Source organism: Centropristis striata, chromosome 12 (assembly GCF_030273125.1).
Source record: "Centropristis striata isolate RG_2023a ecotype Rhode Island chromosome 12, C.striata_1.0, whole genome shotgun sequence".
NCBI classification, from domain to species: domain Eukaryota; kingdom Metazoa; phylum Chordata; class Actinopteri; order Perciformes; family Serranidae; genus Centropristis; species Centropristis striata.
Window position 1 is genome coordinate 32,195,962 of NC_081528.1, and position 16,315 is coordinate 32,212,276.

Below are 16,315 nucleotides of genomic sequence, written 5' to 3' on the forward strand. Positions count from 1 at the left end.
TAGACGGGACACAGTGCAGGACCTCCAGAGAATCATTTGAATATTTATAACTGCATTTGCATTTAGGGTTGATTTATGTGTACATAAAAATCATTTAAATGGACATTTGCTCGTTCAAGATTAGATTAGACCCTTTCATTAAGATGCAAATGACACACTGGAAATCTTGGACCGTCCCGACACCTAGCAACACATGAAAATCTAAACTTTTAAGTCCTCACTCGTCCTCAAGTGCATTAAAAAGAATCTAGTAAACAACGTTGGGAAAAGAACTTGATAAAACAAAAGAAAGCACGTCAACAGGATGATCCGCAAACATCAGTGGTTCATTCCCCTGAAGCAATTCCCACTGCAGTTTGTTCAGAAGAACAGCTGAAAATCTCTCTGTGCAGCAGTTAAACGACCCGATCACTTCTGTACTGAAGTGACGACATCCATGCACACAAAGTCATCACTGATGAGCTCGGGGAGAGGTTAAACAAGAATTAACTGGTCAGGAAGAAAGATTATTATTTATTTCTGTTTCAGGGCAAAATTACAAACTGCAGGATGAAAACGCCACAGCTATTTTTTGGCTGCCCAAAATATATGAAATGTGTCATGGGTAAAGAAGGTTTGGAATTAATTTTAGAAAAGTATCAAGTCAGAACCAGACAGAGGAAATCACCAGCAGGTGGCGTATGTGCTTTCAATGTGAGCCTTCATTTTAAGTAGCAAACAATCCCCCACAGTGATCTTTCTACTGAGGAGGACAACAAAATGGACAAGAAAAGGTGCCTGAATGTTTTCTCTCTTTACCCAAAGATTCATTACAATTACATGATTTTTCTCAATTGGTATCTATTTGAAAAATGTGACAAACATAATCATCTATCTAGCAGTAACCTCTTTTTGTTGTTAGGTATTACAGTGCGACTGAAAAACAAGAGGGACATGGCAGCGACGTTACGTGGCTCAGTTCAACTCAGTTCAACTGACAGGTCTACACTGGTTTCTGTGTGTGTGTGTGTGTGTGTGTGTGTGCAGGGATTAAAACTATGTATTCAATGTGTTTGTGTGTGTATATGTCCTTATTTTCCATGATGCTATCATGTTATCTGGCTTGTGTCTGTCTCCTTCTCTCTCTCTCTCTCTCTCTCGCTCTCTTCTGTTCAGTTCAGTCAATTTCTCCTCCTGATCCACATCTTGTCTCTGTCGTTACTGAAGCATCACGTTCCAGTCTTCCCCTGCGTTCATGCCAGGCTTGCGGAGCGTCAACATTGACATGGAGGCATCAAAGTCAAACTCTAATTGGCTCTCTTGACCATCTGCAAAACAATAAAAGACAGTTGGAGAAAGTCTACCCTAACACTGAAAATACTTAATACAAGTAAAAGTCCAGCATTAAAACTTTACTCATGTAAAACAATGCAGGTCTAGGGGCTGCATCTAATTCAGATTCCAGTGGTGGCTGCATAGAATCGTTTCTGACTTTTGTAGTGTGTCTCACTCCCCGAGGAGAGCAAACATCTTTTCATGGCAATTATCTAACACTTTTCCAAACCTTTGTCTGAATAGGTTCATGTAAACTCCAAGACTGAGGAAAAATATTCAGCATTGGAATTAGAAGAAGTGAGTTTTGTTAGTAGTTAGCATGAACAGCTTAAAAAATAAACGAGACTTGAAAAAGGCAAGATTCCTGAAAAATGAGTAAAAAACAAAAAATTCTAAGACAGCTACAAAATGTGTATTGCGAACTCAAAACGAAAAAACAAAAGTCTCATACTGGCTTAGTCATTAGTAAAAAGTTACAAACAATTAGTAACTTTAGTAATTGATATACAAATGAACAAGTATTCCTATAATGTGACATCAATGCGGTAATTAACTTACCAGCAGTCTTAAGGGTAACCTTGCTGGGCTTACTGGCTCCCAGTATGATGATGCGTTCAATCCAGGAGAGGGTGGAAAACTGGGCGTCTGGAGCCAGGTTACTGCGGAACGGGTAGAGACAAGGATTTAATATTCAACAGAAAAGTAACTCTACAAATCAGTATCTTAGCTTAACTTTATTCTTGGTGTTGCGTTTTCCTCTTTGCTTTTTTCTATGTTACTGTATTCTGTACTGCTTGTACAGCATCAGAATTCTAAATGTCTTCAGTTGGCAAAAAGTGTTTTATTGCATTTGTTTTACACCATCTGATGTAAAATATCTAAGACCATATTTGAGGGGCATTTTGCTAAATGAGAAGCAGGTTTTCTACTGAAGTGAAACTGTGAATATTGATCACTCACACAGAGGAGAGGAGGTTGTTGGCGAAGGACAGCCTCCTGTGGATGAACTCCTTCTTGTCATAGTTGAAGGTGTGGCCGTCATCGATGTAGAGCTCGCCCTCTGCAGTTCTCTGTCAGACAGAAGGTCAAAAGTCAGACAATGCAACACCTCAAAACAGCACTAGAATGGAGTTTATTTGTTAGCAGTCCTCAGGGTTTGTTCATCTGAATTACCTTGGGGTTAAGAGCCACATATAAGGTGTAGGGATCGTGCATCATGCAGGTGGAGGACCTGCGAACGCGCATCTTCCTGGGAATAATAGAGCCGCCGCGCTGGAACACGGGGATCTGAAAAGAAACGGCAAAGCTCCACCTTAACACCAGAGAAAACAGGGACAATACTATCCATTAAAGGATGTGGAGGGTTTGGAAATGTAGAAATTGTGCATCGTACAGAGCTCATGGTGACAGGGATGTAAAGGTTCTGGGCCCCGTTGTGCTTCTGGAAGGTGTGGACATCAAACCAGACCTAAGGAAAGGAAAACGTATCTTTAATACACACGATTCTGGATCATCTTTTCTTCCCGATGTTCTGTGAGATGTGTTAAAGCCTCTGTGCTTCTTTCTCCTACCTCGTCTTTTCCAGGCAGGTAGGCGGTGACTCCCCTGGCTCCCTCTTCAGTAACTGGGTGCACCAACAGGTCTCTCCCTGCAGAGGAGTTAAGTAACATCAGTGGATTTGATCATTTTTAACCATGTTGGTCTCATTGCAACAATTGATTTCAAGTTTTTCAACTTGTCATTGTTCCCCGGCAGTCCCCTGGCTAAACAGAAGTGATCTACACCAAACACGAGCCAGCATTATATCTCAACCATAGTATCACGATCAATAAAGAAGGACCTGAAATTGTCAGAGCTGTTTACTATGGGGGAGTATTAGTCAATTTAAATGTATCGAGAAAATAGCACTCTTGGTCAAGGCATCCAAGTTTTTTCACTGAAATTCTTTAAGCAAGTTGTACGGATATATGGGTTATTACAAACATATCAACAAGTTTTGGTGTTCTGTTTCTCACCGATCAAGAACTCGTCATCCAAAGCGAAAGTAGCAGGATCCTGAGGATATTCTACCCACAGTGGTCTGAAACAGAGAGGAGTAACATTATTTCAAGATCAACTGCATCAAAGCAAATGACTGAATTTTGCAGTAAATCAAGTCTACGATTATTATTTGATTGTGCACCTAAGACGTGCCGGTACTGATACACTGACAGGTGAAGATAACGGGTAAGACGACATGAAAGAGAAACAAACGGTGTCTGCTGCTGTGTTCTCACCTCATGATGGGCTCTCCGGTGTGGTGTGCGTGGTAGAACTGTTGGTACCAGTAAGGCAGGAGGGTGTATCGCTGGCGTACCGCTTCACGGATCAGCGCCGTGTTCTCCGGGCCAAACAGCCAAGGCTCGCGGCGGGGTGTGTCCAGGTGGGCGTGGGCTCTGAAGAAGGGCTGGTATGCCCCAGTCTGGTACCAACGCACCAGCAGCTCACTGCTCGGAGACTTGAAGAACCCACCAACGTCAGCTGTGAGACAGATGGAGTCAGTGTCAGTGTTGAAAACAGGCAGACACGACAAACTCCTAAGATCTTTTTATTTTTAGAGCTTAAAGTTGAACTAGAGAGGAAAGTGTGAGTTTTCTTGTACCAAGATCGACTTATTTAACACAGATGCAGAGACAAACACATAGGGCTGTATTCACAAGACATTTTATCTTACCAATAGGAGGACGCCTATATAGCACTTAAAGTTCTTCACTAAGAGTTTCTTCTTAAAAACTATTCACAAAGCAGCTAAAAACACCATTTACTAAGGAATTGGGAGAACTCCTAAGCTAAGAGAAAGGGTGTGGTTGACTACAATAACCATGGCTGATAGTGAGAGGTGCAAAAAAAAAAAATGGACAAAAGAACAGCTTTTATTTGTTGCCCAATTTGTGTATTAAAAAGGAGCTGGTTACAGTGCTAAAGTTAGGAGCTACATTCAGTGAATATGGCGCTTAATGATCCAATCATTAATACCAGCTTCACACATGCAGTCTTGCATAACTGCTTTATATATAACTGCAGCTAGATTACAGAGAACCTGTGCTCTGAGCATGGTAACACCACTTTATGCCATTTATCAGCAGATGTAGATGGAAGTCAAATTATCTTTAGAATAATAAATGTGATCATGACTCTGATCACAGCATTAAAGCAGTTTTTAGGGTGGTGTGCAATTAATGTGAAAGCAACTACCATACTGCAATACTGATGCCTTTATATGACGTATTTCAGCAGGGTTGAATGTTTTGTTCTTCAAGAAGGTTAAAATAATTTTACATAGACCTCAAGGATAATCTAGCGTGACAGCAGAGTGTAAAGCTTGAGCCTCACCACCACAGAAAGAGATTCCAACCAGACCAAGACTCAGACACATTGGGATAGAGATCTTCAGATGGTCCCACTCAGCAGCATTATCTCCTGTCCACACAGCACCTGAACACACAAACGCACACTTTAATACTCAAGTCGTGTGCTAAAATAGCCTGACACAAAAAAGGTTTCTAGACAGGACAGAATGTTATTTATCCACGGAGGGAATGGCTCTGTAGCAGTTGCAAAACATAGGAATGTAAAAATAAAAATCTAAAATAACAATAAAGCAAATACAAAATACAGTAGTGTTCAAATAATAGCAGTCCAATGTGACTAACCAGATTCATTCAGGTTTTTAGTATATTTTTTATTGCTACATGGCAAACAATGTACCAGTAGGTGCAGTAGATTCTCAGAAAACCAACAAGACCCAGCATTCGTGATATGCACGCTCTTAAGGCTGTGCAATTGGGCAATTAGTTGAAAGTGTAAAAAAAAAAAAAAAGCACAGATATTAGAATATAGGGCTTACCGTAGCGCTGTGACCCAGCAAAGAAGGCCCTGGTCAGGACAAAAGGACGCTCAACTCCCCCTGACCTGCGGATCAGACCCTCCGCTGTGGCCATTTGCTGCAGGTTGTACACAGAATAATCAGTTTGTTTTGTTACCCATATCATCTGATCTTGGTTTGCTTTGAAAGTGATTGTGAAGTATAACAGTATAAATCATAAGATCATTTTCATTTTTTGTCCCACATTCCATCCCCACTGCAGGAAAATGGTAATGCAGGACAGAAGTTGCCAAAATATTTAGCCAAATGACTGATTTGTGTTCAGCTCAACTGGTTTCTGCATGTTGCCAACAACTTCCGGAGTGTGTCCAAGCATGCAGAAATTCAATCAAAGAGAGGTTTAATCTTTATAGATAGATTGTGTGCACTTACAACATAGAAGCCATATATGTTGTGTACGTCACGGTGCTCCCAGGCTCCGTGCATTGCATCTTTGTGCATGGTGACCTCCGGCCCGTTAAAGACTGACGGCTCGTTCATGTCGTTCCACGTGTACAGGTTCTCCATGGAACCCTGAAAGGTTGACAGAGATTGTGTCTTGAGACAAACTTTATCATTTGTCATTTTAAATTAACGTACAGAGGCAATTAACCTGGGAGGAGAAATTACAAATGAGAAGTTATTTCGGGTGCCAACAGGAGAAAACTGGGGTTAGAGTGGACAGCTTTTGGGTGAGAAGTTGCAGAAAGAGTCTGTGACATTTCTAAGCTAATGTTTTACAAAATCTATAGTTCTGAACAGGATCAGAGGGACACATGTCCTTCAGACTCACCTCATATTGATCATAGGCAAACATGCTGGCCCACCAGTCCCTCATGTCTGCACGGGTGAAGTCTGGATAGCCGGCACTTCCTAAAGGACATCATCCAAAGTACGGAAAGGAATGTGAGAGGAACATTCATTTATAGTAATCTGAGAAACATGTCATTATAAATGTAAAGGTTTCTCAGTTAATGAAGTATACAAGTAAAAAAGCATTTTCTGTAGAGTCGTCAGTCTCTTACCAGGCCAGCACCAGCCCTCGTAGTCTCCACCATCTTTATTCTTGATATAGAAACCCCGACTACGGATTTCATTATGGATCTTGTAGTTGCTGTCTACTTTGATATGAGGGTCTACAATGGCCACCATCTATTAAAAAAAAACACACAAATAAATAAGACTTGAAAGTGTATGAGTAAGTCATGTCAAGAAGTTTCCTGCAGGCAATTTATTTTACTGGGATTTCAAGTAATGCCACCAGAGAAGTACTGGAGAACTTCAGGCAAACCCCCAAAAAATTCTGGATATATTGTCTGCTGGTGTTGTGGCAATGGAGTATTTGTCATGTGTCCTGTACCTTGCGTTTCTTGTCCAGGAGACCCTGCAGCATTTCCTTTGGTGTTGCAAACTTGTGTGGATCCCAGGTGAAGTAGCGTTTGCCATCCGTGTGCTCAATGTCGAGCCAGATGTAGTCATAGGGGATGTCGTGCTCGTCAAAGCCTGCATCCACAGCCTGCACATCCTCCTGGTCATTGTAGTTCCAGCGGCACTGGTGGTAACCCACAGCAGCTAGGGGAGGGAAGGACTGGGTGCCTGGTGGACGACAGGAGGAGAAAGTTAGACTGAGACTAAAACATACCAAGTGAAATAACAAGGGAATTTATAAACCGAGTAAGTGTCTTTGTGATGAATGTCTGAACCACCATGACTCTTTAGTAAATTAAATTCTGTTCATTAAAGTTCTGTTTAGTATTCAAAGTGATGCTTGGGCACTCAACCTAAACAACAGGAAGTACTCTTAAGCCCTCGTTCATCCATCTCCCTACCTGTGAGGGAGGCGTACTGAGAGAAGACGTCTCTGGGTGTGGGTCCAAGCATAATGAAGACATCGATGATGCCGCTTTCAGAGATCCAACGCACGTCTGTCTGTGGAGTCTCACTGGAGCCCTGAACATAATCCAGCATTTTTCCAAACACGGTCTGGAAAAAGACAAGAGAGAGTGAGTGAAGCACCGGGCTTTGGTGCAGCAGACATTCACTGCTGGCTACATTCAACCAAAACTGTCAGAGGAACTAGGGAGAAAGAAAAAGGGACATACTTTGCCAGCTGTGTTGGAGCTGATATCCACCCAGGTCTCAGCGGCATTGAGCCAGAAGATGCCTGTGGTCCGCTGGGCATTGTGGGCCAACATGACTGGGACAGCTCCGTAAAGGGCCATAGGGTTATACAGCTCGTACTGGAAAACATCCAGGTTATAGAGCCGATACGGATCTCCATTACTGAAACACACAGAATCAGTCTTGACTCAACACAGCAAAGACTTTACTGACCACTGTGCTTGTACCACTGATTATCAAAGGAAATTTCTTGTTTACACTCACTCTGTTGTTTTGAGTCTGAGGGTGTCTGCGTGTTCTGGGATGCCGTAGACATGCTCCACACCCGGCAATGAAAAGTCTAAACTAATAGCAGATGGACCTGCAAGGCGAGAGTAACCAATTATCAGTTAGAGGCGAGTTAACCCTCAAGATATCACCACAATATTCACAATACCTCAGATATAATACTAAAACCCCTCACAAACACATACATACAGATAGTATGGCAACAGTAATTAGCAAACTGAAAATATAAAGTAGGACTTACCACTAGGTTTGCCATCTGAGTGCGATTTAAACGTTTCCTCCCACATCCCGTCTTCTACTTTCTCTTCCTCTTCTTTTGCTGTCTGGCAGGCAAGCAGGAAGAACAGTTACATTTACAAGAGAAGAGTGTGAAACTGAATTTAATAGTATGTGTAAAATTAACAGAGGTGGAGGAAGAGGAAGTGTATTTAGTGTGTGGTACCTCGGCCTGGGTTGCCGGATCAGCCTCCTCTTTCTTCTCAGCCTCTGGCTCTGCCTGACTGCTCCATGGCACACAGAGTGGAGGGAGGGGTGAGGAGGGGCATGTCGAGAAAAGAAATCTGTGTCACTTTGGTGAAGTCATGCTTTTTTGAAACTAGTGGCAATATATGGGAGTATAATTAAACTATAATAAAAAAGAAAAAGGACATACAAACAGGGAGGTTGGTGAATACTCCCTGACTCACATTGACAACTAAAAAATACTCAACATGGTCTTGATTGTCTTAACTTTTAATGACAAAGGGGACTAAGCAGCTCCCTACCTTGTGGCTATATTAAGCTAGGCATCATGGGACATGACCTCTAGAGGCTGCTGCATGTAACACCCACAAGGCTCCTTACAGAACCAACTGATACCCAGTGGATCCCCTGGTGAAACCTTGGTGCAATGCCATGGCCTTAATCACACAAACTGCTAAAAATGTGGATGTCACAAACAGCTGTGGAGGTCATGATCTGCAGCACATGCAAGAAGCAGTGGTGCCAAAATGTGTTCTGAAAGCCTGTTATGCCATACTCGCATTGCAGCGGAAAAACACACAATGCAACTCGCTTGGATTTAAGTGCGGTTATAAGAGGTAGTTATTCATGAAGACTTGGGCAATATTTCCGTCTAATATATTGTTATAACTTTCTGACGTTTCACCAAGGTTTTCCTGCCTGCTGAACAGCACTTGTTCTGCAGACGCACTAGATTGAATTTGCTAAATAAAATGACAAATTGCCTCAAAATAGCTTGGTCCTTGTTAACTGACTTACATTCCTGTATGCTGCAATGTTTCTCAGCTCTGTTGCCTGTTAAATTACATCTAAGGAGAATAACCTTTGGGGAGTGTGTGCACCACACATCAAAAACGACAACATATGGTCTATCAGTTTAATACATGGACTGAAAGAGCAGCATCTGTATTTTTGTCCATATTGTAAATCATAACATTGGGATTTTAATATCCTGGTATATGGTAATGCTGCCCAAGCTTAAGTCAGTGTTTTACCTACAATAGATGGCAGTTAGCTCGCCCCCAGTCTCAGAATGTTTTTGTAACAAACCTGATAACAAGGTTTATTGGACAAATTAGTCATATTTTGGTGTCAATATGACAATTTGTTATAGTAAAGCTTCACTTTGTAACACTATTCATTTTTTTCACCACCAGATACATCTGTGCACAATGTGACTGCCACAATAGACCACCAACACAACAATGGTTAAGGTGCCTAGAAGCTGTTTTTCCACAGTAATGAGAGTATGGCTTTAAAGCTCAAAAGAAGTACTGTCCCAGTTTCGAGAACTTTGACCTCTTTAACTGAAATACAACCACAAGGAGTGAGGTTGCCGTTGGGCTTGGGAACTGGGCAGCAGTACCGGAAAATACGACACTAACTACCTGGTGGGACAAAGAAGCTTAGTGCGGTCTAAACTAGTCCACACCTGCTGCCGCTAGCGTTTTATTTCCTCTATCGCAGTTCTCACCATGAGCTGAGCAAGCGTGAACACTAGTTTCAGTCACCATAACTGTTCAAGACACACAGTCAGTCATGCAGTTGCAATGTAAGATCTGCTGAAGTGACACACTATGTAGAGGATTTAGTAAATCGGACACAGATCTAGCAAGACAGTAAAATCACTGGTTGGCGCAGCAGACCCTACATCAATCAGGTGAATGTGTTTTTCTTCATGATCGGGATGATTTTTTCTTTGTTTCATGAAATGAGACAAAACATCTACACCCTAAGTGGAAATTATTGTATAATTAGTTCAAATGGTCCTTAAAAAATATGAGGATGATAACAGGACTGGACTGACCCCTTAATTCTGAGTCGAATTAAACACCGACATGCACACACTCACCCACACCCCTCTCTCACTCTCAGTCACATTTATTGGAGGGTAAACACTGTACTTGGTGTGATGGGAGCCCCTACGATTGGTCACTATTGGCAGCATTAGCACAAGGAACAGAATACACACTTACAAATCTTAAGGGTCTTTACCTAGAGAATACCCTCTTGATATTATCCCACACGCTAGCCACTGTGCTAGTTACTTTATAGGAGAAACTAGGATGATAGGGAGAAGAGGACAGAACAACGAGTCAGAGACAATACTCAAAAAAAACAAACCATTTCATGGGAACAAAAATAGAAATCATCCACTGAGTGAGGATGTGGATTAAAAGACAGGGCTGGCATTTGTAAATGTGTGTGCATGCGTAGTTTCTCACGTGTCCTTGCGCATCCTCAGATGCTCAAAGGCCAGCAGGCCGCGTGAGTTCAGTGACATCAGCACGTCTCGCCCTTCCATGATGTCCAACCGGAAGGGACGTGCGCTGACGATGACCCTCTGAGACTCCGCCCCCAAGGACAGCACCACCCCGTTCTCATCTTGAGACAAGAGAGACAGGCTGAGGGAGAGAGAGAGAAAAAGAGATGAGAAGTGATGTTAAACAGATGATTGGTTTAGAAAAAGAAAAACAAGGATGGAAATAGGAAGTAGAATTTTATTAACTGGCCCAAAAACACTTACTTGCCCTCAGGAGAGAGAGACAGAAAAAAAAAATGGCACACAGAGAGTTTGTGGGCGCGTTAATGACGTTACTATGATGCGGCTGGCAGAAAAGCAGCAGAAAACCGGAAGTATGCAAACATCCAAGGGTGGGAAAGAAGTGATTCAATGGAAATGTCAAACTGGATAGACAAGATTTCATTTCGTGTTATTTAAATTGCGATATGCCTGTGACTCATTTCCTTGCAGACGTTTATTTCACCAATCTTTCCACAGCAGACGGATGCTAATAACATTTATGATGGCTCTGTTCTGTTCAAGTGTCCCAGTAAGTCATGACAGTGAGCCAGCCTGAACAATACCATGTCCCTGAAACTGAAGCAGCTAAATTGAATTCAGCCATGACTAATTTCCTTATTGTGCCTCTGCTTTTCTTACTGTGACATGTCAAAATATCTTCTGGAAAAAAAGGTCTATTTTCTCTTTTTTTCATTTTGTAAATCCATCTCTCCTGGCAGAGATCTTTTTAAAGCATTTGGGACAATCATTGCTGATCCAAATAGAAGGTATAAGACATTGGGCAAAATTAAAGGAACAATTTTTAGGATTTGTCCGTAGCAGTTTGTAAACACAACATCCAACACCACGAGAGAATCAAAAGACACCAGAAGCGCTCGCCCGCTGATCACGGTGATCCCCAGCAGGCGACAAACAACCCCTGATTTATTCTTGTTTCGGGATAAGCTTTGGCCTCCAGCCTCCATTTAGGAGCTGTGTCTGCCAATTGTCATAGCTTCTTCTTGTGTTTGCCCTCACACCATGCACACATTTCCTGTGTCAAACAGTGCCCAGGGCTGACCCGAGAAAAATTATGAACACAGCAGAATGAAAAGAAAAGATATACAAGCAGAGGGCAGATGCAGACGACACCACACTCTTCTAGTGGATCATATGTGATGACTGAGAAGGATTATTTTTGTTTGAGTCTACAAGAATTGTGTCTTAAGGAAATATCTTTCTTATTGTACCATGAATAAAATTGACAGGACTGCACACAGAAAAGTGTTATTTTTGCCGTTTCACTTTGATTTGGTCATATCAAAACCCCCACCCACCCACTCCACACTCAGTAACACTCCTGGGAGACTTACGGCTCAGTCGGCGGCTCCCTGATGAGCACGTCTGGGACCTCATATCGAGGCTTCAGCGGCTTCAGCTCGTTAATCTTCACCCTTGTTATGTTTCCCTGGAGACGGTAGAGCTCGAGCAGCAGACGCACCTGACAGTTAAACGCAGAGAAAGAGAGAGATACAGGAGAAGCAAAAGAGGGTTCAGAGGAATTTAATTATTATCTCATAAACATAAGAGGTCAGAAAATGAGTTCAGTCAAGGGCCAGTTCTTTTCAGCATTTCACTTAGTTTGCCATATTAGGCATTGATGCCACAAAGAAGGGGAAAAGGTAACAGGCTTAAACCTTGGCCATATTCAGTTTAGTTAACAGTTTAAAAATTCAATTGAGGCACTTGTGATTTAAAGTACACCTACATGACCTGACGTTAAGCAGTCAATGCGTTATGTAGCCTTTCTTAACCACACTTATTTAGTGTAAACCTCCTCCCCAAGTGTTACATTTCCCAATAAAAAAATGGCAATATTACATAATTTGACCATTTTTAATCAACATATCTGTGTACAAAAATATGGAAAAGCTGTGGCAGACAAAATATTAACAATACTCAAGATGCTCACAGTCAAAACCTGCTAAAGTCCACTGGGGACCAACTACAACCATTAGATCTGGGTATGGTTATTTAGCTGTTACTCGATGCTCTCCACAATGATTCATTTGGCTTTGGTGGAGACCTAAAAGCCTTGCAGCCATGCTGCGCCTAAACACTAGTTAGGCTCAGATAACCATCATTTTTCTCATGTGCAGTGCTTCTTTGTGTGTGATTTACCTTATTGTTGTCATTGATGAGCTGCAGTGTGAGCCTGGTGTTGGTCAGCTCCATGGTCTCCAGCAGGGCTCGATAGGGAGACTCCCCAGTCTTCAACGCTCGTTGGCGCCTGTTGAAAATTGAATAATAAAAGAGTGGAGACCGATTAAAACCAGAAACGGTGTGCCAGTTTAAAAACCTGCTGTTTTATCTTGCACTCACTTGCAGAAGGCACTCTGGTCACAGGTCTTGAAGTTGCCCCTGTCCACAGCCCACGTCCCACTGAGGAACACGGCCAGCCAGAGCACCAAGACAGGCGCCATCCTGCGAAGAAAACACAAGTTTTAATGGTGTTCTCACCAATTCATTGACTCACAATGCTCAAGCATTTAACCCGAGAGGCCCCTCGACCAACTGAAGCACACACACACGAGTTAAGCTCATGCTGATCACACACACAGGGACTTTGATCTCTCTACGCTGGTAAAAAAGTGTCCTCAAAGTGAGAGGAAGCGCCTGAAAATGTCACAGACAGCTCATCCATTTCCCGTTTCCTGGTCCTGCTGCAGCTACATTATGTATATATTAACGTTTAAAACAAGTCTCCAAAATCCCGTTATTCACGTTTGAGACCTGAGCCGGCATGTAAAGACTCATTTCAGGCCCTAATGCTGCTGTCAAACCGGCTGATGTGATGAGCTTGAAATGATGCCAAGCTAACGGCTAATGGGGGCTAACGGTAGCTATCATTCAGCCGGAAAAATACAGCAGAAAACAGCCACAGATTACTAATTCGACCAGACTAATGTATGAGTCTTTAAGAGGCGGATTAAAGAGCGGCTGAGTGGCAGCAGCGTGGTGGTTAATTACCTCTCTGCTGCAGGATCTCGTGCTAACAGTGCTAACAGCTAACCTGTCAATCCCTTAATTCAATTGAAGGATCTAGACTTTTCCACTTTGACTCCCCCCTTGCGGCCGGTAAACCCTCAAACAACAGCTCTGCTTACTCCGCTACTAAAGTGTGAACCCACGGCGATAATCTCCGGCCTCCACCCCGCTGATAATAGATCAAACTAATGATAAATTCACGATGCAGCGGCGGACCTGCTTTGTCTTACCTTTCAGTGAAGGTGGCCATCTTGGTTATGCTCCCGCGTGGCTCCGCCCCTTTCAGCCCGCAACAAAGATAGTTAAAAAGTGAGATTATCCCGCTATTAAATATTGTTTTATTTGCTCTAAACACAGTAATGTTAAGTAGATTGAATGATCAGATTACAACATTAACCCCACTTCCTCCATTCTGATGTTATCTTTTTTTATCCGGATGCCGATAAGAGGGGGATGTACTTGAACTTAGTTTGCATATTCATCCTCTCAGGCGCGGACACGTCATCTGCAGGCTGCAGTGAGCACATTATCCTGCTGGACTCATTCCCATCCAACCAGTGCAACGTAAAAGAGCTAGAAACACGTGTACAGGCATTTCATACAATCTATTGTACAGGCCAAGGCCGGATTAACCATATGGGCAACTGAGCAGTTACCCAGGGGCCCACACCCTCTAAAGGGCCCAGGGCAGTGTGTTATTTATATACAGTCAATTTAATTATTATCTCATAAACATAAGAGGTCAGAAAATGAGTTCAGTCAAGGGCCAGTTCTTTTCAGCATTTCACTTAGTTTGCCATATTAGGCATAGATGCCACAAAGAAGGGGAAAAGGTAACAGGCTTAAACCTTGGCCATATTCAGTTTAGTTAACAGTTTAAAAATTCAATTGAGGCACTTGTGATTTAAAGTACACCTACATGACCTGACGTTAAGCAGTCAATGCGTTATGTAGCCTTTCTTAGCCACACTTATTTAGTGTAAACCTCCTCCCCAAGTGTTACATTTCCCAATAAAAAAATGGTGGGCAGTCTATGGTGGGCACAAGAAAAATATCTGCTTATCTCTCGCTTATATGTTAAACTGTTCATCGGAGCCGTTGCTCAAAAATGAATTTTGAGGTGTCAGGGTGATTTCTGTTTAAAATGAGCTGAGGACCAAAATGCTACTTGATTCTAGATTCTTGGTTTTTGTTTGTGTCTTGTCTTCCTCTGTGATGGCTCTATCAATTCAATACATTTCTGCTGCTGGGAATAGGTGTTGTTAAATAAATATTGGATGCTTTGAAAGTGGTTGCCTACTTAATTTTTGGTGAAAATTGAGAACACTTCCTTCCCTCTTCTTCTATCTTTTTGTACGGTGTCCTTGAGTGCCAAGAAAGGCGCCTTCCAAATAAAATGTATTATGATTATGATTATTATTATCTATGTTGTGGGTCAATTTTGCCAGATTATACTGACGCTGATGTGTTTTGTTTTCATAACATCACATGTGAGTGAGTGGCTTGACAAGGACATAGTGGTGCGTTTGTAGTTCTATGAGCGTTTGTGTACTGTATGTGTACATGAAAATGCACTTGACAGTTAGTTATTGATGTATTGAGTATATTAACGGTATATTACTGTAATTTATTCTATATTTTGCCAGATTATGGTGATGCCCAGGGTTACAGCAAAGGGTTAATCTGGCCCTGGTACAGGCAAATGCAAGCAACCACAACAGCCCTGAAATCAATCTGACATTTGTTCATTTTACATATAATTTAAATATCTAAACCTGGGGATTCCCAAAGACAAATCTGAGCGGCATTAGTTGAATGTAAATAAGTACATTTACATGTGCATTTTTAAATAAAATAAAAAAACTATCATTATTATTATCATTTAATTTTCTTATTCATTTTCATATTATTTTTAATATTTCTTGTAATTAAACTGCTATTATGACCGAATTTTCCCACTGCAGGATAAATATAACCTTATCTTATCTCGTCTTATCCAACACAAATATTGTACCTAGGGACACATTAAAGGCACTTTATGTATCTACATTTCATGCAACTTTATACTTCAGTGGAGTGCTTGTAAATCGCAACAATTACATCCTGTAGTCGGTATACATGTACTGTCTCGGCACTGTTCTTGCTCCTTTTTGATATTGCAGTAGTAGTAGTAGTAGTAGCAGTAGTAGTAGACTAGTAACACAGTTGCACAAAAGAATAAATTAGTCCAGAAGCTTCTGTTCTCTTAGAGTTTACAGCCCATACAACCGCAATTCCAATAAAGTTGAGTTTCCTTGTAAAAACAAATAAAATTGAGTGCCTAAAATTCAGAATTTAGAGTGGATATCTACAAAAGATTTATCAGTTTGAACATAAACCATCTTTGTGTTATACATTTTCGATTTAATATTTAGCATTCTGTTTTATATTTTAAGACAACAACCTAGCTTTTTGGAAATGAGGGTTGTAGTTGAAACCTTGTTTTGTTTTTCTGATTTTTTTCTGTTTTTATTGTAGGGTATTGAGAAGAGACAATTGAAATCTTGTCATTTCATAAAAATATTTTCTTTAGGTTTATATTCATTTTTGAATGTATCTATTTAGCCTACTAATAGTGTTTTAATTCCCTAAATGAATGTAAATATGAATTATATATAATGCATAAAATATATATTAGAATTGAAGCATCTGCCTAAATAATAAGCATACATGGTTGTGGAATACAGGGTTGCAGTATTCAATTGTGTTGAATTATATCAGTGGTATTTTGTTCTCCCAAGGTACATATAATAAGAAAAATGTAATCCTGCTACACAATTGCTACAATTACAAAAACAAAAGAAGCTGGAAACCAC

The 16,315-nt window shown here is 41.3% G+C and overlaps 1 protein-coding gene across 4 annotated transcripts; it reads right to left on the reverse strand.

The window, feature by feature from the left end:
• Positions 1–603: 603 nt before the first annotated feature.
• On the reverse strand, positions 604–13,840 carry ganabb (glucosidase II alpha subunit b). 4 transcript variants are annotated; one of them, XM_059346234.1, is made up of 25 exons: positions 13,691–13,840; positions 12,795–12,896; positions 12,594–12,702; positions 11,786–11,913; positions 10,354–10,533; positions 10,124–10,189; positions 8,070–8,127; positions 7,869–7,950; positions 7,604–7,700; positions 7,321–7,501; positions 7,048–7,201; positions 6,579–6,814; positions 6,244–6,370; positions 6,012–6,091; positions 5,612–5,752; positions 5,201–5,297; positions 4,687–4,788; positions 3,591–3,834; positions 3,330–3,394; positions 2,886–2,962; positions 2,708–2,782; positions 2,488–2,601; positions 2,275–2,384; positions 1,873–1,973; positions 604–1,307 (listed from the first exon to the last, which is right to left on the reverse strand). In XM_059346234.1, exons 1-25 carry the CDS (start codon positions 13,708–13,710, stop codon positions 1,198–1,200), a joined length of 2,856 nt encoding a protein of 951 aa, XP_059202217.1. In that variant the 5' UTR covers positions 13,711–13,840; the 3' UTR covers positions 604–1,197. The 4 variants fall into 4 exon arrangements, with proteins under 4 accessions (XP_059202217.1, XP_059202218.1, XP_059202219.1 ...); XM_059346235.1 differs by lacking the exon at positions 13,691–13,840 and adding an exon at positions 13,580–13,627; XM_059346236.1 differs by lacking the exon at positions 13,691–13,840 and adding an exon at positions 13,443–13,465.
• Positions 13,841–16,315: the final 2,475 nt, after the last annotated feature.